Below are 20,679 nucleotides of genomic sequence, written 5' to 3'. Positions count from 1 at the left end.
CAAACCCAGCGTACTTTGTACAAAATTGATGTTAACAGCTGCTTACCGAACTTCAGTCCCAGGGCAGCTGCCTTTGGCTTGTTTGTGGTGGCCTGCGCCAACAAACTGTGCAGCAGCGGTTTGCTTCAGTCTCCATACAGTTGTAGGTCTCCAGAGGGAGAAAGGAGGCAAAACTCACTCTGCTGGCAGGCCTTGTCTCTTGCTTTTCTTCTGGATTAAAAACAAAACAAAACAAACCAAAAAGGATTACCTTGAATTTGCTGCACTGGAACATTGTGTTAAACACATTAGTACTGCGGCGAGTAGTGTAACTGGCCAGATCCTCTTCTGATGTAAGCCTGTATAATTGTGCTGAAGGCTGTAACCTTCACTTGGCATAATGAGAAATTACTCCCTTGTGGGAAAATTATGTCCTGGTGATACCATCTCTTTAAAAAAAGCCACAAAACGTGCTTAAAGATTTCTTGGAAACGTGAACTAGATGACCTCCCAAGGTGCCTTCCGACCTGATTTGTTCTGTGTTTCTATGCTGCTGCTGTTTGTTCATACAGTATTTGGCAGGATAGAGTCCCAGTTCCTAACTGAAGCCACATTGTGCAGGGCAGCGATACATCCCACTGAGCTGGAGGAGGTGGAAGTGGAGTGAGACACAGCCACAAGATCAAGTGGTGTGTTACAGCACAGGGTGTGTTACTGTCAGCCTGGATTACTGAAACAGCTTCAGCCTCTTTTTCCTCTCTGTGGCAACCCCAAATCTGCTTGAGCACTACTATCACGGTACAGTCTATGTGAAAATAGGCACGGGTAAATTGTGAAGGCCATTTTAAATTGTATTTAGTGCTTTTTTACATGTATTGCAAACACGTTTATGCAGTATCTCATTTATATCCTTTAATATTTATTTATCTCAAAGTGTGTAACAATTTTAGCTACTACTACTGTTTCTTCTCCACAGGGAGAGAAGCGGAGGCACCTTAAGACCTACATTTTCATGCTTGCTTGACTTGCAAAACAGCAGCCCACCTCTTCAAGACTTCTAATTGTCAAATCTTGTGAAAGTGTTAGTGCATTTTGGTACTGAAATGATGACTACTCTAGAAGGTGATTACAAATTGTTTTAGGTTCTTTTTATGCTTGGCTATCTGAAGTTAGCCCTTGCAGCCATTAGACCTACTTATATATTTCTGTTTACAAGTTTTGGCATGTTGCAAGGGGGTTTGGATATGTAGCTTCCATTGTTTCCAGTTATGTAGTTAATCAGTGGAAAGGCCTGAAGGAGAGACAGCACAGATTATTTGACCCAGTGGCCTGGTGATGGATTTTTTTTTTTTTGGACCCCATGCTTCTACACTTAAGAGTTTAATTCTGTGGCACTGAGGTCAGTGAAAATGTTACTGACTGTGGTGGGAGCAAAATACTCAGGCTGCTAATAGTGAGCTGTGAGAGAGCAATGGTATGTTTGTCGCAAGAGAACGACACATGATGACTAACACACTGCATAAAGAACTGCTTTTCTACAGCAGCATTAATTTTGACATCAGCTTGACCTTCAACTGATCTGTGTAGCTCAGTCAAGAGCATTTGCATGATGTGCTTACCTGGTGAAGGCTCTGGTGCCCTCCAGCATGGTATGCCATGCTATGCCCAGTCCTGCGGCAGCAGCAGCAGCAGCATGGCCATGTGGAGCACCTGGGAAGTGATGGCCGAGAGCTTGTTTGCCAAGTGAGAAGCCTCACTGGTGGTGTACTTGAAAACGTGATTAATGAAAGAGTTTGTGATGTTCGGTTTTGGAGGAGAGCCACTGTTGGTGTGGACCTTGTCCAGCATTTGTATACATAGGTGGAGTAGCTGTGCTTCCTGTTCTTGCTGTGCTTCTTGTCATCTTTCTTCTGGGTCTTATTCTTTTGTGCCCTTTTCAGGGACTGGAGGGGGCATGGCTGTCTCAGGTTTTTGCATATTGATCTATTTCTGACAAACAGAAGAAGTGATTTAGGATTCCTGTTGATACAAATCTCAATCTCACACTTTACTCTGAAAGTCAGTGTTGGTCAGTTCCTGTGAAGCTGACACTCTCTTTGATTAATCACTTATTTCCTATCTCTTAAGTGTTTCTGAACTGACTAATGCCCTTTTTATTATTCCTCACTAGCTGTCAAGACGAAGCAAAAGTATACTAGTGTGCATGAGGCAGTGAAAGCTGGTGATGTAGAGCAGCTTGCGTCAATGATAAAAAGTGGAGCTGGTATTAACGAGGTGGATTTAGTCCACAAATTCACACCATTGCACTGTGCTGCACACTCTGGAAGTCTGGAGGTAAAACATTTTATTAGTGTTCAGACACAGCAAGGTTTTTGTAAGTTGTTTTCCTTCTCTGGGAGAGGCTGGACACAAAACTGCTAGCTTTGATCAAGCTAAATCAATAATCTCTGCTTGTTTTTCTCATTACATACATTCAGCAAGAGCAGAAGTACAAGATTTTAGATTTTTATTTTCCCCTTCTGAAGCCTCGGGCAGTTTATGGAGTCAGTATTGCCAGAATTTACCAAATCAGTGATTTTCTTACTCTGAGCAAAATGTGTCTTATGACCTCCCATCCAGACTCATGACCTTCTTTTGTCACTGTTGTGGTTTTGCCTTCTCTTGGGACACCTAGAAAATCCCGTAGGGTGTATAAAATGTTCTGAAGGTGATTGAAACAGGTGAGAAGTGACATGAAAACATGTTCATTCTCTTTACCAATGTCCTGTCTCATGCCTCATTTTCTATATAAATAGTCCTAATACATTTTATTTTAATAAATGACACATTGAATATTGATGGAGAAATCAGCAGGTGCTTGCATTAATGTTTTGAACTTCCAGAAGGACTGAACTGCTGTATTCAGCACAACGTTCACCTTCTTGTTGCAGCCTCCTGGTACAATCTTTATAGCAATCTAACCTTGAAGCAATAATGCCATGAATAACCATATAAAAATTCATGTCCCAAAGGAAAGAGTTTAAAGTTCTTGTTAAACTCATGAAATAATAAGTGCAGTGCTGTTTCTGGAATGTACAGAAACTGTCAAGAAAATGCTGATCATCATGTGTTCGACCCTAAAAATAGATTGCTTACCCACCCTTTTCCGCCTCTATAAATTCTGCCATTTTTCATTTGACTCTCCTACTTTGCAATCAGTGTATTAGACTTTATTGAATTATCTGTCATCTATTTGTTGCTAAGCTCCTTGGTGGAAACAGTGGATGAACCAGAGCCGTAGGCTGGCCTAAAAGAACGTAATAAATCATAATAATATATAATAAAAGGTTTAAATTGGTCCTTTAGTTAGTTTTGGGTAGTTCATAAAGCTTTCCATTGCAAGCAAAAATATCTGTTGGATGAAGGTGAATAAAACAAAACTAGGCTGTGGAAGGATAAGAAGAGAGATGGGATTACACACACCTAAGAGGACTATTAAATTAAATCAGGCTTTAGATTTGGTTCATGGTATTTTTCCTGCCAGTAGTTTTAGCTGGAATTCAAGTGAGCTTGTTTGCATTGTTTTCTCCAATGCTTTTACCTCATGCCATGTGAATACTCTCACAGATTACATTTTAAATCTGGAAGAGTAAATTTAGGAAGCCATACTGTAAAATCAGTGCTGGGGTCTGAATTAGTAGGTTATTTGCACTTTTTGTACCCTTGGGTGAAATCTGAAAAGTCTAACTTACCTGTAACTTCCTAACACACAAATATCTGGCTAAGGCATGCTCTGAGCTGTCATATTTCCATTATGAAGTATTCCAATACTGTTTTGAAATGTAATATCGATTGATAAATTATAGCTAAAATGTGCCTCAGATACATGATAAGAATAGTTAAATAAACCCCTTTGGTTTTGGTTGAGCAGTGCCTTCACTGGTTGCTCTGGCATGGAGCTGATACAAGATGTGTAACTGCCAGAGGCTGGACAGCAGCTCACCTTGCGGCTATCCGAGGTCAGGATGCTTGCATGCAGGTACGCATAAATACTCACTCTCGAGTGAACATAAGTAGGGCTGAGCTTCCGTTTGGACAAATTCATTATGAAGATCAGCTGGGAGAGCTCCTAATGGAGCCATGAGTATCTCATCTTGATGTGGAATTTACATCTGGAATCAAGTCACTCTTGTTAAAACCAGTGCACTCACTTGCACCTTGCACTGTCTGTGCAAACAGATTTATTTTGTGTAGTTTGGGCCTTGAGGTCAGCCCAGAGATACTCTGCTGATCATCTCAATCATCCTGCTAGGCAATGTTTGCTTTTGCAGCTCGTGAACTGAACTTCTGTTTTGCATTTCTTTTAGGCTTTGTTAATAAATGGAGCAAATGCAGAAGCTGAAGATGATGGTGGGTGCACACCGTCACACTTAGCTGCAGCCCATGGGCAGTCTTACACCTTGCAAACCATACTGCGGAGTGGAGCGGTGAGAGACTTTTACCCGCAGTTCCCTAGCACAGAGCCAAAGTCTGGTATCTTTTCCATACAGAACTCCCTGGTTTAAACTGAGATTTAGGACTATAGATTAGTTACTGTTGGTGAATTTATTTTTAGGGTAAATTTCAATTTTTTTTGTAAGATATAATGGGGAAATGATGGAAAAGTAAGGAGAGAATCAATAATGTGAGTAAACCACATTCCACTGAGGATGTCATTAAATGAAGATCAGGTGCTGTGGTAGTTGTGATTTCTTGCAATTGTACAAATCTTCTGTAGTAAAGGAGAGACAAACTGTAAAAAAAATTAATCCAGATGCATATTTAAGGAATAATGACCAATGCAGCGATAGAAGTATGACTAAAAATGCAGCTTTTATGTGTGTATTATATAAATAAAACCAAGAACCTGTGAAAAGTCCCTATCTTGGAATGGGAACTGCATACATGGCATGAACTTTGGAAAACGTTACTTGGTTTGATTTAAAACCACAATGAACAACTGATTCCTATTTATAAAATTTATCTTGTGTCTAAGATTAATAAATTAATGAATTAACCTTCTGCTTTTCTTTTAGAATGTGAATGTTTCAGATAGGAATGACTGGAAGCCTGTTCATTATGCTGCTTTTCATGGTCGCTTGGGGTGTTTGCAGCTTCTTGTTAGATGGGGAGCGTGTATAGATGATGTGGATAACAATGGAAACCTTCCAGGTATATCAGGATAAATCATGCATTTTTTAACCTTTGGTTTACGGTTGTTGTGTTACGTGATAATTTAGCAAATGATAAGTGATTCACACCAGAAGCATTTGCTATTTGGTTCCATGCAGTCAACACATTCCATTTTTATAACGATGGGGAGATTAAAAAAATCCAAAGTATTTATCTGTCGGTGACAGTATCCTGTTCACTTCCTGCTGCTCCCTGTTCATGGGTGCTGGAACAGGGAGCAGGCTGAGCCTGGCTGAGAGCACTGTGTAGGTGGGCAGCATCTCTGTGCATGCGATGGAGCGCATGTGAGAGTGGAGGTGACAGGAGGAGAAGGTTAGGTGGAGCAGGAGGCACTTTCAGCTGCTAGGTGCTCCTGTTTGAATTTGTGCCAGGCTTTAATGGCTGTGCCAGTGTGACCAGATTCTGGCATGTTCATATGCAGGTTTTTGTATCCCACTGTTTTCTTAAATGCTTTGGTAAAACTCTTGATCTGATTCACCCGTGATTTCTTCATCTCGATTTCCAGAACATTGATATTTCTGTATTATCTGTAATCTGTACTCTTTTCATAATCATGAGTATAGTTGCTCTAGCACAAAAATGTGCAGCATTTTTCCAACATTCCTCTGCCTACCACGCTGCTGTCTCAATACCCTCTCTAAATTGAATGGTATTGTTTATATCCTGGGTTCTCATTGCATCCTTTCCCTTTTACCATTTTCCTTCTGGTTTGTCACATTATTTGTTCCAAATAGCATATTTTTTTTTGTCTCTAAGCTGTATGCAGTTAATTTTTAAGTCCTTTCTTGAAATTTTCTACCCTCTGTTAAGCATCACTTACCTAGCAAACTGATGATCTATCTTCTGCTTTGCAAACCTGGGTCTTATAGAAGGATGCAAGGCTCTTGCATCCCAGCAGGACATCAGGTGTATTAGCAATAAAGGGTTGTGATGTTAGGCACCCTGGTGGCAGCGTGGAAGGCAGCTTTAGTTGCATTTGGGAACATTTCCCTGATGACAGACTTTCATGGACAGATAGCAAATGCCAGCACAATTGTACTTAAGTGCTCTGTATATACTGGTTAGTCAAAAATTGTTGTTATTTTGACACCTACAGAAGCTTGTTCTTCCAGTCTTTGTTCTGTTCCTTTTGATCTTATTATCATCCAAAGGAAAGGAAAGGCTTTACATGGCTAAAAGATTAATAGGAGTGGTGTGCTGTACGGGCCAGCCTTTCCTTAGCTTGTGAAACAGCAAAGTGAACTGAAATCATCTTTACCTACTTCAGGTTCAAGATTAGCTGGGCAGTGCTATAATTTTTGCTAAGAGCATACTGGAGGATATTTACTGAGGTTGCAATGCCATACACCTAAACCTTGAAAACTGGCTACACCTTTTGCACGTGTGTGTTATAGCAGTGGCTTTAATTATCTGCAGCATGCTAATTTTTTGGAAGAACCGTGACTCATTCAACATACAGAATGGGCTGGATTTATTAATTCAACATTTTGGCTTTGATCTGTATCGGGATTTGGCCATATCCGTGCTTCTTTTCTTGCTCACTAGTCAAACCTGTTCTAAATATAGTATTAATTTAATCGTAGCACAACATCCGAATTTTTCAGAGACACTGGTTTTTAGCTTGCAACTTTGAGAAGAGTGAATAGTGTTAGCCTGGTTGTATAAAATGTGAGATGAAGCACAGAAAAGTTGCGATACCAGCGCCAACTACCCACTGCCTGTTTGTGATGCCTGAGACAAGGTTTTTCAAAGTTCTTGGCACTAAGTTGTGTATTTTGTGTTAATGTCACAGTACCCTTTGGCTTTAGTCTCAAGTGCAAGGGCTCAGCATACCTGGGGTTGGGACGGCACAGCTACATGTTGGGCACTGGCTACTAAGAAAGACCTGCGTTAAAAGCCACCTATGAAAATCTCCTCTATGTATCTTCCACAGCATCCTACTGAAACTGTGCAAAAAGACCTGCACGGAATATAATTCTTTAATCTATTTTTCCCCTTGCCATCTTTGCAGAAAATGTTGAGCTTTTCTGACTGCGTTCTGCACAGAAGAGGCATCTGATTTAAAAAACAAAAAGTTTCACCGCAAGAGGTGAAGTTTTATCCCTGAGATTTTAGGCATCTGAAAGTGGATTCATAAGGGTTGAGTCAGTTTTTCACCAGCTGACGTGTAATCAGTATTTAGCTGTAACAAGGGACCGCTTCTTTTCACTTCTTCCTGAGTAACTAACTCACTGAATAAAATAAAGGCAATGGGAAAAGCTGCAGTGGTTTCAGTGAGGCTCAGATTGTGTTGTGTCAAATTTTAGCAATCATCTATACCTAAGTATGTCATCTTGCTGTAAAACCAATATCCATCACCTTTTAGAGCAATTATGCTCTGGAAAGCTGTGGATGGTTTGCAATAGAGAACTTGTACGTGCTGAAACTTAAGTGATGTGGGTTGATTTTTTTGGTCCTGGGTACGTTGTTTGTTAAGTATGAAGATAATTTTCTTCTCACCTGGAGACAAACTAATCCTTTTGCCACATCAGCCAGCTTTTCCAGAGCACTTTCATGGAGTGATAACACACAATAACACATAACACATTTGTCAACTTCTTCTCATTAACGGGATTAGAGAATACTGCTCATTTAAAAACAGTAAGCATGCGTTTTATACTGCTTACTTTATTATAGGCCCTGCACTCTGTTAGTATTAAATAACTAAATCTCAGCATAGCTTAAAGGCAGGAGAGGAAGTACTTGACCTCTGCAGGAAGCAGTCATTGCCACGGTGAGGTGGAGCAGCTCCTGCACACAGCAACTGTCTAGTTGAAAAAGTATAACGTAATGCTGTGAATAGAAGCCTCTGTCATGGGGGGATGTACCTTCTAATACTTCACCCAGCAAAGTGAATGTTACTGTCCTTGTTTTATAGGTGGGGCAGCTGAGGGTGTGATGCACCTTGTTTGGGTGGCACAGTAGAGGTGGGACTAAAGCAGAAGTGGCCTTATCTCCTAATCAAGGACACTGCTTGCTGGCCATCTGTAATGAACATCCCTAGGACAGTGAGGTCAGGCAGCTGCTGAAGAGTGAGATTTGTGTTCGTGGGGAAGAAGAGACCCCAGCAGTGCACTCTCCTAGCTCATGCTCAGTGGTCTCTTGGCAGTGTTGTGTTGTGTCCTGCAATCAGCTCTGCCAGGGAATCTTCTCTGCAAATCCTGTCCTTGACAGCTTTCACCTCCTTTGACTAGAGCTGAACTCTTGTCCTGGATAGGAGCAGAACATCCCCTGTTCAGCTGAGGCTGCTCCTCCTTGTGCAGTGTTGGATGGCTTCAGCTCTGGTAGATGAGCCACATGTAACCAGCAGTGAGAGCCTGCTATCTTGGTGGGCAGCAGTGCTCTGCTCTAACATACTTTGCTTCACCTTGTGCTATAGCTCATCTGGCAGCGGTGGAAGGACACTTGCATTGCTTTAAGTTCTTGCTCAGTAAAATGGCCAGTGTCACACACACTCTGAAAGCCAGGAATGACCAAGGAGAGACTCCAAGGGACTTGGCTGAACGCTTCTATAAAGATAATATTCTGCAATATATTGATGGTGTGGAAAAAGGGGGAGAGCATCTGGAGACACAGGAAGGTGAGTATAGATCAAGATACTGTTAAAACAGGCATTGTAATTCTATAGAAATGCTTGATTTTGAAAACTTGTATGAGCAAAAGTATAACATTTAAATGAGTGGTACAAGGAAGAGCAGTTCTTTTCAATGCTTGTTACACTTACTGATTGCTAAAGACTGGGATACTATGTGATTTTATAAATGTCTTAGGTTTACCCATGTTCAAAATAAAACTTGTTGCACTGTTTTGCACTAGGGATACCAAGTTATCCATGTTCTTCTTAGACTGCAGCAGAGATCCAGAAAAACTGTATGATTTTCATGAGTTTGCAGATCTGCCTACTCAGAATCCCTTAGTTGCATTGAACAGCAGCTTAACCTGGAAACGGCCCACCGAAGTTAAGGTTACTTGTTGTCCAACAATACTATTGCAGTCAGAACAGCTGAAGGATGCAAGTGTGGCAAGGTCTGTAAGGAGAACCTCCAACACAGCAAGGACATGAGAACTGCACCTTCACCTTTCTGCTTTTTCCAGGCACTTACTGTCCTTATCTGCTAGGTTGTTTTTCATTTTGCATATATGTATATCTGTTAGTACTCCCTGTCTATGTAAAATAACTAGAAAAATCAAATTGTCCATATGGGTAGTTTTTAAACAAGGAGAAGTGAAGTAGTTTATATATTTGGTTAGACTATGGAATTCAAAATAGGCAAATTACTCCAGTTACTACCAGTAATACAACATCAACTGTAAAAGAAAGGTATACTTGTTTTGGGTTTATGAAATTAATCTCTTAACTGTTATGCCTGTAGCCATAACCAAGACATGTTTAGTCAAGTCTGTGATGAACAAGTGCTGGTTATGCAGCTGCATTTTACCTGATTAAGGGTGCATATACCTTGCTAGCTACAGCTATGAAGTGTCCATGCATAAGTTGCTATGAGAGAGGCAAGCTGTGAGAGACAAATACAGCAAGTTTAGTAGAATTACTGGCATCTGTTTGGAAACACATGCATTTCATTTTCAGTTTTAGCTTTCCCAGCTCATGGTGCTGCTTTCAAAGGGGACTTGTTAGCGCTTAGAAGATTAGTGAGAAATGGAGTAATCAATGTTAATGAGCGGGATGATAAAGGATCCACTCTCATGCACAAAGGTCAGTAATTATGATCTGTGTTTCAGCTTGTTACTGTTTGTTGCTGACTTGTTTACTTAGTTTTTCAAGTGGCTGCTCATCAGATAAATGTAATGAAAAACAGCATCTCATTTCCTGAGAGCTCAAAAGGGCAACCCCAAAAAACGTATTTTGTGAGGTATGTGTGTGTAGGTGTCACTTTAAAAACAAAATAACCAAGCTGAAGTCAAGAAAGAAGAGTTTATATTAAAGAGAAAACATCATCTAAACTGAAAACTAAGTAAGTTGTTTTTATGAGGTGAGATGTGACTTTTAGAAACATTGGCTGGCTGGCGATAAGAATGATCTGTGTGAGAACTGGGCCTTTGTCTACTGAACATATCAGTACAGTGAAGATGTGTTGTAAAAACCACAGCAAAGTCATTTGGTAGGATGCTGAGAAGGAAGGTAAACTTCTGGTTTCTGACACCTTGATATGTAGTGGAGTTCTGGCATTACAGAAAAATGGCTCTTGTGTTGGGGGTTTCATAGTAATGTCTGAAAGAAGAAAAAGAAATAGGACAGGAAAGAGGGAGGCATTTTTGTAATAATGCTTTTAACACTATTTCCCACATTTCTTTTTGACTAGATAGAAATGGTAGAATTTTTAAAAACATTAAAAAAATTAATATGTAGTGATTTAAAAAATGTTTTCTACATTCTTTCTCTTTCCTTGGAATGGTGCTAACCTACAATTGTTTCATCCCCAATCTTTTCATGCAATGTTGGTGTTATGGGGAAATACTACAGCTGATACTGTAATTTCATTTCCTTATCTCAGTAAGAAAATAAATATGGCAAACTTCCAAAGGGGGTGCTGTCAAGAAATGGATTTCTTCCTTGAGAAAAACAGCTTACAGGTTTCTGCTAGACACACCAAATACCACCTTCCATATGTGAGATGTTGTTCCTGGCACCACCTGATATGAGCAATAGCCATGCCAGATCCTATGAGTAGGCAAAACTGTTGTGTTAGGCTGCAGCTGAAAAGCGTTGCCTTGAGTGTCTGGCCCAAGAAATGGGGTACCTGTAGCCCCAGAACAAAGCCCTGTCTTCTCTCCTCTGTGAGACAGCATCACACACCACAGACCAGGGTGACCAGCTGTGTCTGGTAGATGGGAGCCCAAAGCCAGAGAGAGGGGACAGCGCTTTGCTGCAAAACTGTGACGCATAGGCCTTACTGCACGAGGCATGGCAGCAGTTATTTGTGTGTCTTATGCTCAGCACAGTTAGTTTAACTTTTGTCCAGGAAGAGTTCCAGTAGAATTCTAGAACTAGAAGGAGTCACAAAACCACACTGCGTGATCTTCCCCCAAACTGTGAATACCTATGTGACTTGAGCATCTTGACATACAGGGTTCTCTTGAAATAGTGTCTCCCCTGTGGTGTCTTAGTGAATCCAACCTCTGGCATGTCAAATAGTGACAAAAGGAGGACATTTTAGGTTTGAAACACTTCAGTTGTCTATAACTGTCTTGTGTGCACGTTCCTTCCCTCAGCTGCTGGACAGGGGCACATCCATTGCTTACGGTGGCTGATGGAAATGGGAGCTGATTGTGACATTACGAATGATGCTGGAGAGACTCCAAAGGATGTAGCCAAGAGGTAGAAGTACATAGTCTGTAGCTGTCATTTATTTATATATTAATATAATGTCATCTTTGTTGGAATTAATCCTGTTTTTCAGGGATGGAGCAAGAACAGATCAGGCCCATGAATTCCAGCTCTGAGTGATAAGCAAAGCTTTATTGTAGCTATCAAAGGTTTTAATTTTCACTTAATTTAATTTAAGGAGGTTTTTAACAAGGTCAGACATAAAAGGTGAAAACTAGCTGATCTATAAAAGGAAAGTTGTGAGGCAATATGTTCACAGTGTGCTGTACAAAGTAAGTGAGAAGTAGCACAGGCTGGCTGATTTTTGCATTAATAAAATAATGCAGTTTCTGATAATATTCAATTAAGAAATTCTGCAAAGAAAAAGATACTTCTGATGTAGGAGTCATTGTTATAAGATTCCACTGAGCTAGAGCTCATTCCATTGGAATACTGCAAAAAGCAGATGAGCTGTTCATAGTTTGTGTACCAGTGCTTCCTTTAATCCTGAAACTCCTGGTGATAAATGGCAACATGAAGAGTTTCAGAGAGCTTCTGTCAATCACATGCATGTTTCCAGATGATGGGGTTATTTCAGTGTAGATTAACTGTTCTCTGTCCAGATTTTCCCAGCTGGCAGCTGTGGAACTGTTGACACAAAGAACTGGAGACAGCAACTCTAGTGATGAAGAACTAGATGCAAACAACATAAAGTTTTTTGAAAGACATGGTGTGGAAGGGAGTACGGATAGCAAAGAAGATTTAACCCTGGATAAAGCAGAGAAAAGGAACGCACGCAGTAAGCAGTCTTTCCATCAATCCTTGTTTGAAAAAGATTGTCTCGAGACATTATTGTTCTAGTTGCACAGTTTCTGCCAACTGCTGTGACTTTTGTTATGAGATACAGGATATCTGTACCACCAAGCAGTCAAACAAATTGTGGAAAACTAGCATAGCAGAGGGCAATCAGAATTAAAATTGTTACACTGTTTTAATCTGTGTTTGCTGAAACCATGCTGGGTTGCTACTTGGTTTTGAGATCTGTTTGCTGTGTGGGTGTCAGGCATAGCTCAATATTTGCTGAGCAGCATGTTTCCTGCTCTGTGTTTGTGAGATTATTTTCCAGACTATTGGATTCCAGCATGACTGTCTTCTGGATTTTACTGACCTGGAGAACTCTGTCTTACAGTAAGGGCCTATGGCAAGATTCAAGAAATTAAGCAACTTCTAGAAATTGCTAACAGCAATTACAGACAGCTGGGTGGAATAACTGAAGAGGAGAAGAAGATGAAAAAAGAAGAAAGAGAAGCTGAGAAGTAAGGTTAATTTGCCCTGCTAACACTTAACTCTGTGAGGCTGGTTTTAAAGCCTTTTTTAAGGCTAACTTACACTCAGATTGCTTTGGCCATTCTGTCCTTTTCACTTACCAACTTTAGCCAGGTCAAAAAGAAATGTGACTTCAGCAATTTGTCTGACCATTTCTAAACTTCTACCAGCAGGATCAGTCCCACAGCACAAGTGTTTGATGGGTCCACACTTGTTGTGCAAGGTCATCTGTTTGTTCTTCAGGTTTTCCTGCAGCATATGTGCAGTAGGTCTGATAAATCCTGGATGTTTTGTTTGCATTGAGGATGACAGATACATGTATGCACTTTAATAAATATGAAAAAAGGCATTAGTCTTAGCATGGCTTGGATGGAAGTGCATATACAGCAGAAATTATTCGAAGACCTGCTACGTTTCTGTGTCAAGGGCAATATATTTCTATGCTCAAGAAGGCATTAGCTCATATCCAACCACAGCAAAAAGAAATCTCAGCAAACCTGCCCTTGCACGTGAAGCATTTTTCATAATGTCTGTCTGATTCTCAGGGTCTCCATTAAATGAAAGGGTTTTGTTAGACTGGTCAGGTGATTTGATGGGCAGACTGTCTTAAGTTTCAAAGAAAAGCCCTTCTGTCTGTCAAAGATTCAGAGCTTAAACTATGATGCAGCATCTGAAAGGCAGCCCTGTCTCCACCTCTACCTGTCAGAGATTTGGCTAGCCCCTGTTCTCAGTCTCTCTAGATAACCATGTCTGTTATGTGTTTGGGCCACCCCAAACCACTGTCTTGATTTGGTCACTGAGAGGAGACTGTATCCAGACAGCTTGCATGGCACTGAGAAAGCAGCAGACTTAGCAGTCTGGAGCAGGTAATAGGTGTCACAGATTTGAACTAAGTAGTATTTCAGCCAGGAAACTGTGGTCAGGATTTTTTTTGGCTCACCCTTTGTCTCAGCCCAGGCTGAAAGTTCATCTTCCTTAACTTGATACATCTGCAGTGTAGATACTTGCATACCAGTTAGTTACCTTGAGCTCCTTTTTAGACTTCTTGGAGAGGTGTAGGCACTTCCAGGGCATAATTGGACAGTACTCCAGGATGAGATTCATCACTTCTAGGAGTGTCTCTCCTGGCTTTAAATGAGGGTGACCAGCTCAGATGTTGATGCCTACGTTGGAAGGTCAGACCAATCTGTTTGCAATGATGGAAAAGTTGCTGTTGACTAGTGGCAGAAATTAGAGTGCATTTTGGATAGAGCAGCTACTCAAAAGCTAGCAGTCCCTGTTAGGGGGCTCTGATAAGGCTCTTTAAGGGATTTTGCTTTCTGTGGCATGTGTAGCTAAACTAGAAAAATTGTGGGGATCTTTGAAGGGTCTCTTCCACCTGTGGAGGCCAGAAAGCACCCCTAGCTCCACACTGGCCTTCTGAAATGGAAATACTGCTGCTCAGCATACCTACCTGCCTTCTCAGGGTACCTACCTGTGAATAAGACCCAAGATGTTTGTATCATATGCCAGAAAACCTCATTATTTAAAAATATTTAATGACAACACCATTTTGCTAGATGGAAAACAGGAGTTGCCACTTGGGAAGGCCACTGTAGCAGGTATTGAAGGTTTCTGCTTTAATCCAGGTTTTCTGGCTGTAAGAGCCCTGGTGTGAACCACTGCACAATGCTTTGACCAGGCTTCATTGCATGGAAAAAAATGCCACCATGTGTGTGCCACACAGTAATGAGACACGCTCCAGAAATCTGAAGCATGCAAGAAGTCAGCCTGTCCCCCCTGAGCACTAATTTCCCAGCATAAGCACAGGCCGTTCTTTCAGTGTCAGTAAGGCTGCTATAGCCTGCGAGCTTTGGGCTGCCTGAGTCAGGAGTACTTCAGCCCGGGAAATGCGGTAGCTCTTGCTGAGAGCTTTCCTGCTGTGCTGTGTGAATCCACAGGGCAGACATCTCCCTTTTCCTTTTACCAGTCTTCCATCTTTGTAGCTGTGCTAATTCATCCTGAAAGAGTTGGAGAGCCAGCTCAACTCCACATGACTCAGTTGCTGAGGTCAGTTGCTGTTATAATCAGAATTTACGTGAATTTTGTCTCCGCTAACCAGTTCCAGGAATCTCAATTAATTTAGGAGCCGTTGTGGGTGTGACCGATGAGATCTTGGGCAACTGTCTACCAGCCAGTGCTTCAGTTTCCATTTCGTAGGTGTCATGCAGACTGTTCGTTTGAGTACTCCTCATCTGTGGTGAAGCCAGTCCATAGGAAGGGTGGAGAGGCACCAGACGTAAATGAAAAAGTTGCCTTTGACACCTCAGGAACCCCAGTTTTATGCTTTATTTCTCAGTTTCATCCTAACCTTTTTGCTCCTGGGGCACTTCTCCCTCTTCTGCAGCTGGAGATGAACCTGGGTTACAGCCTACCCAAGGCTCTAGCGTTGGCTCAGTGTGTGGGAAGACGTCTCCATCTCGCGGTCAGGTTGCGCTGAGCACAGCTGTCAGCAAAGAACGAAAACCAGCTCGTTAGGGCTGTTAGAAAGTGTCCTGAGCCGGGAGCATGCTGTAGCTCTCACCAGCACAGCTGGTGTGAGGAGCACTGCATTGCTTTCTGCTGTGAGCAGCCTTAGCAAAGGCACGGGGACGCCCTGGAGCAGCCAGGGTAGGTTTGCGTGTGCTTTGTGCTCTGCTTGTCCCCTTTGCTTCTGGCAGGGCTGTGAGGGAGCTGGAGGCCCAGCTGGAATACGAGCGAGTCAGGCGGGAGAAGCTGGAGAGCCAGCTGGATGACTGCCGTGCTGAGATAAGCCATCTTAGAGAGAGCCTGGAGAAAACCTGCGTCCCCCCTGCTCTCCCCGTGGTGAGTGTGTGCCACAAAACCCCCTCCAGCGCGTGGGACAGAGGCTGCTGCCCATTGCTTGTGGTGTTTGCTATCTGAGAGTCCCAGGCGTGGTGCTAGCAAATACTGGAGTAAATGTGTTAGCAGCTTTTGGCTTGGGATGCTGAAGTGAGCAGTAGCCTTTGTTGCATCCTGTTGCGTTTCTCTGCTGTGAAAGGATATCAGTTTCTCTTTGTGCCCTGGCAGAGAAGCACTGATATTCTGATATTTTCATATTTTCATACTAACAAAAGGAGTGGACTGATCCCTGAGTACTTCCATGCTGCCTGTGCAGTGACTGACAGTTCATCTTGGCTGGTGCCTGGTTTCAGAGCCTGGACTGGTGCTCCAGGACAGGTGTTGTCACCACCTAAAGGGTTACCCGGCCTGTGGATGGGTAGAGACCACAACCTGGGTTTGTAGGATTCTGTAATCCACAAGGACACACAGGCTTGTATTCTCTAAATTTCTCTGCTTTATTACAGGTTACCGCAAATACCACAAAAATCACCACCAGCAAGTATACTACCACAAAATCACCACTGGCAAGTATACCTATGATTAATAAAGCAAATATATATCAAACTATTAGAAAATACTGTTAGCAATCAGGAATATAGTATCGATCAGTAGCAATCAATGAGAAGGCAACAATCAGTAGTATATCAGTAACCAGGTATATACTATTAGAGGTTACTACAAACTTAGCATTAGTGAAGCAAACTTACCAATAACGTAACAGCTGATATATTTATGATTGATTACCTCTAAGGGTATATAATATTGATATAAAGTGAATTAGATTTCAGAAGGGGTCAAACTATCCCAGAGGGAAGGACAAAATGAACCCCAAAAGTGGGTCCAGAGGGGGACCAAGAAAATAACAGGGTCTCACTTCAAAGGTGATCCACATCACAGCATCTGAAGGGAGCCAGGCATCCCAAGTGAGAGTCCGGTCTCTTAGAAAGCTTGTGCAGAGAATTCAGCTTGTTTAGGAAAGGAAAAGTATGTGTGTCACAGAAAGTTTTCCGAGGGAGAGTCTTCATTTTTGCATTATATCATTTAGATATTATAAGAGATGTGAAAGGGTGGAGGACACGCCATTGCAAGCAGCCAGTAGATGCTGACGTTTCTCATTTTCTACTTTTCACCTGTAACAGTCAATAGATGATGAAGATTCTCTCCTTTCAGATATTTTTTTTTCCAGACTGTTTTCTACCTTTTCAGACAATAAACTGTCTTTACAGTCACTTGATTTTGCACTTATTGGTGGTATCTCAGGATGCCTCTGATTTCTAGGTACCACAGCTGTACTTCAAAGAGACCAGCTGCACTTTTCAAGGATGTTTCTTGATCCCAGCCTCACAGTTCCCAGGCTGGCAGACATTTTCCTTGTCAGTATTCTTCAGCAGGCAGTTTCTTCTGTTCAGTAATTTTCCCCTTCTAACCAGCTCACCTTTCTGGCCGCTCACATCAGGTATCACCCCCAACTGTCATGGTTTGTAGCAATCACAGCACATGTAGGATATTTCTTTTGCTTCAGAACTCTCCTTCAGAACTGTTTATTTTCTTCTCTTTTACACCACACTGGGAAAGGAGATCTGTAGTAGAGTGTTGTGCTGCGGTGTGCAGTGCCTGATGCAGTCTGTTCTCATATGCCATCTGCTATCATCTTCCTTATCAAGCCTGCTGATAGCAGAGAAGGTGTAGGTATGAACTATCGATTGGCTTAGCAGGCAAAGACAGAAAAATTGTAGCTTTTTTAAAAATCAGATCTTGAAGACAGATCCGAAGTTCACATGCTAACTTTGGGGACAGCAGAGGTGACACTTCAGACCTTGCCCTGCCACGTAACTCCCCCAAACTGACGTGACAACCAAGACCCCGTTTTTCAGATCTTTGCTATCCAGTCAGTCAGCAGCCTTGGGTGAGGCACCTGAATTCCTCCTGCTGTGGGTTGTGGGAACTGGTGTGTGCTGCGGGCACTGGTGGTTCTGCCAAGGGTACAGCTGGTGGAAAAGGCTCATGGCCCTGTCAGCCTGGGCCGTTCAGTGCTGTTCGTGGAGCTTCACTTAACTGCCTTGACCATTGTCCTGCCTTGGCTGTGTAACTGTTTATAGGGCCCTGCTATAACCAGTATAAAAGTTAAGTGAGGTCTTTCAGATTTAGCTTCTTCCTCTGCCTTGAGGAGCTGACAATATCCCTCATCCCGGGGGGACATTCTAACCAGCACAACGTCTGCTTTTCCCTGCTGGCAGCTGTGCAGAGTGACCACTGTACTTCGATTTTCAGTGGTCCAGAGGGAGTGAGTAAGAGCGACCAGCATTATAAGCCGATTATTAGGGCAGTCATGCAGGAGGGGGAAGCTGGCACCCCTTCACATGAAACATGTATGCATTTATTGGAGGAGAAATTGGGTCACTGGATAAAAGGGGTAACATTACTGCTGCCTTCAGCCAGGTTTGAATGAGGCCCAGGTGCTTGGAGTCTCCCTACTAGATAATGATCCTTTTCTGAGTGTGAGGGGGAAGAATGTTTGATGGATGCTCTGAGCAGGAAACAAGCAATTACAGCTCAATTTTGTTACCATTTAAGCTGTGTGTGGATTTCGCCACTGAAACATCTAGGGTGTTTCAGGCCCCTTGAGAGCAGAGCCGATGCTACTCCCAGGCAGCTGGGAGCAGGAGCTGTGGACTGTGTTGTGCTGCTCGTCCTTGGAGGACAGAGGCATTTCCATCCCAAGAATTTTATTCCCCTGTTGCCATCGTCTGATCCCAGGCTAACGTGGTACACCTGCGTGTGCAGCATGACCTGATGGCATTTAGCTGCTGTAACTCAGAGCAGTGAGGCCTTCAGGTGGCTGTGGTGCCCATGTCACACACGTGTGCAGGGTGCTGGCTTCACAGCCTATGTTCAGACTTGCCAATGGGTGCCTGGGCAATGCAATGTGCTCCGGCAAACCACACTGCATGGTTCTGTTCTTCTCCCTCTATTCCACCCTCCCTGCATCCTCCCTCCTGCCCACCCTTGCAAGATTCCTTCTGTGCCTTTCCTGCCCCAATGGGCCTTTTTTCCCCGCTTTCCTTCAGCCTGCGCCAGCTTTCCCTGCTACCACATACAGGCTGCAATGCTCCTACAGCTGTTTGCTCCCCGCTGTAACCTTGGGACTGATCTTTCCCATGCTGCTGAGACCCCCAGGCCAGCCAGGTGCCTCCACCTTTGAAAGAAAAGCCACTTTCTGCTTCCACAGCTCGCTTTAAAGACATTACCCATTCTACTCCACTGGCAGGTTTAGGAATCTAGGACAGCTATGGCACAGAGTGCCCCATTTCTAGGGTGGAAGAGTGGCTGTAGTTATATTTTTTTACCAGCCTGAAAAAGTCCAGTTGGGCATTAGGTTAACTAGCTGGGGCTGGAGACAACTTCTACTGAGGCAGGTTTGTTTTCAAAAACTTCTGACTGCTACAACCAAGGGGCCTTCAAATCTCACCCTGCTGTGACTGTCATCCCATGCCCTGGACTTCAGTTTTAACACAATAATCCTTACTCAAAGCCGTCTATTTTTAAATCCTGTCTTGTGAGGTAGCAGGTTTAAGTGATTGTTATTCAATGGCTACAATGTCTTTTGTTTCAGGAAGCTGAGACCATCTCAAAGTCTTGCAAAGAGAAAAAGAAAGTAAAGAAGAAACCAGCCTACAGCCCTGGAGGAGTGTTTGTGAAACTGCGCTGAGGTGTGAAACTCCAGTGAGGGGCAGGCAGAGTGAGGAGATAGAATGGGAATATTCTAGACAATGCAGTGTTTGCATAGCCCAGCTCCACAGATGACTCATTTTCTGCATTCCACCAATTTTTTTTTTCCTCTGGGATAGAAAATAAAGTCACAAAAGCAGCATTTTTAATAGCAAAAAAAAAAAAAAAAAAAAAAAAAAAACTTCCTGTCCAGGTAGTAGTTTAGCAACAGCTTTGCAGACTATAGGGTGAGATTTCAAGAGTTAACTGCAGCAATGGCATAGGCCCTCCTAGGTCTGGAAAAATATTCTCCTGTACTAGTCTGTTTTGTACTATTACCTTAGGAGGGGAAAAATAATAAAAGCACCTTACCTCCTAAAATAACCAGATAGGGCCTTCAGTGTGGAACCAGAATACAGTCTCTGGGAGTAGTTCTCAGGTGCAGACTGGTGCCAGGCCACTTGATTTTCATCTCTGTCATTTCTAAATAACCAGGAAGCAACTCCTGTGTCAGGTGCCAAGTGAACAGCAGTGATGGGGCTCAGTCTGACTGAGGGCTGAGGAGCTCACTAGGTCATGGGGCACACTGTGGTAGAGACAGCAATCCTAACCTCTCCTCCCATGCCTAAGAAACATTTTGTGACTTCACATATAAAGATTTTTCTCTAATCCATGTGCTATTGTGAAATTATTTTCTCCTTGGAACCCTCATTGTGCATATTTTTAAAAGCTTTTATTTCAATAAGAAATCCTTGCACTGTAAGGTTAGTTTGGCTAGTGCTTGAATCCTGAGCTGCCCTCTCCTTCCTTACTAAAGGAAACAATCTCTGAGAATTTCCAAGGTTCTGGTTTTGTGTGCACAATTTTGAGGGAGAGGCATGCTGAGAAACAGCATAAGCCTTCTACTGGCTGAAGAGAAATCCAGCCTCCAGAGCCCACTTCAGTGCATAGGGAGAAGCTGCAGCAGACGAGCTATTTCCTACATCACTGTTGGTGCTGAACTCTCATGTAGGAACACTGCAAAAGATCAGTCCGAGTCATTCCACGTCCAGAGGGGGGCAGCAAGGCTGGTGAAGGGTCTATCTAGAGAGCAAGTCTTAGGAGGAGCAGCTGAGGGAACTGGGGTTGTTTAGTCTGCAGAAAAGGAGGCTTAGGGGAGACCTTATTGCTGTCTACAGCTACCTGAAAGGTGAGGGGGAGTTGGTCTC

General features: G+C 42.7%; 1 protein-coding gene and 1 long non-coding RNA gene across 7 annotated transcripts; one reads left to right on the top strand and one right to left on the bottom strand.

Moving 5' to 3' along the window:
* The first annotated feature begins 6 nt into the window (after positions 1-6).
* ANKRD42 (ankyrin repeat domain 42) lies at positions 7-19,820 on the top strand. Of its 5 annotated transcripts, none has more exons than XM_026841099.1 (14): positions 7-685; positions 956-1,101; positions 2,150-2,313; positions 3,890-3,997; positions 4,326-4,445; positions 5,034-5,169; positions 8,609-8,809; positions 9,818-9,943; positions 11,461-11,566; positions 12,178-12,353; positions 12,744-12,870; positions 15,580-15,724; positions 16,228-16,287; positions 19,377-19,820. In XM_026841099.1, the coding sequence occupies exons 2-14, from the start codon at positions 1,083-1,085 to the stop codon at positions 19,470-19,472; spliced, it is 1,584 nt and encodes a 527-aa protein (XP_026696900.1). In that variant the 5' UTR covers positions 7-685; positions 956-1,082; the 3' UTR covers positions 19,473-19,820. The 5 variants fall into 5 exon arrangements, with proteins under 5 accessions (XP_026696900.1, XP_026696909.1, XP_026696918.1 ...); XM_026841108.1 differs by having other exon boundaries at positions 7-804; XM_026841117.1 differs by lacking the exon at positions 15,580-15,724 and having other exon boundaries at positions 7-1,101.
* On the bottom strand, positions 16,942-20,628 carry LOC113475951. Of its 2 annotated transcripts, none has more exons than XR_003397650.1 (2): positions 19,844-20,628; positions 16,942-17,431 (listed from the first exon to the last, which is right to left on the bottom strand). It is a non-coding gene; the product is annotated as an uncharacterized LOC113475951 (long non-coding RNA). The 2 variants fall into 2 exon arrangements; XR_003397646.1 differs by having other exon boundaries at positions 16,942-17,428.
* Between the last annotated feature and the right edge of the window lie 51 nt (positions 20,629-20,679).

Source organism: Athene cunicularia (genome assembly GCF_003259725.1).
Source record: "Athene cunicularia isolate RWA chromosome 1 unlocalized genomic scaffold, athCun1 chr1_part1, whole genome shotgun sequence".
Classification (NCBI taxonomy): Eukaryota; Metazoa; Chordata; class Aves; order Strigiformes; family Strigidae; genus Athene; species Athene cunicularia.
Note: the sequence above shows the minus strand (reverse complement) of the source record. Positions and strands in the feature narration are given on the sequence as shown.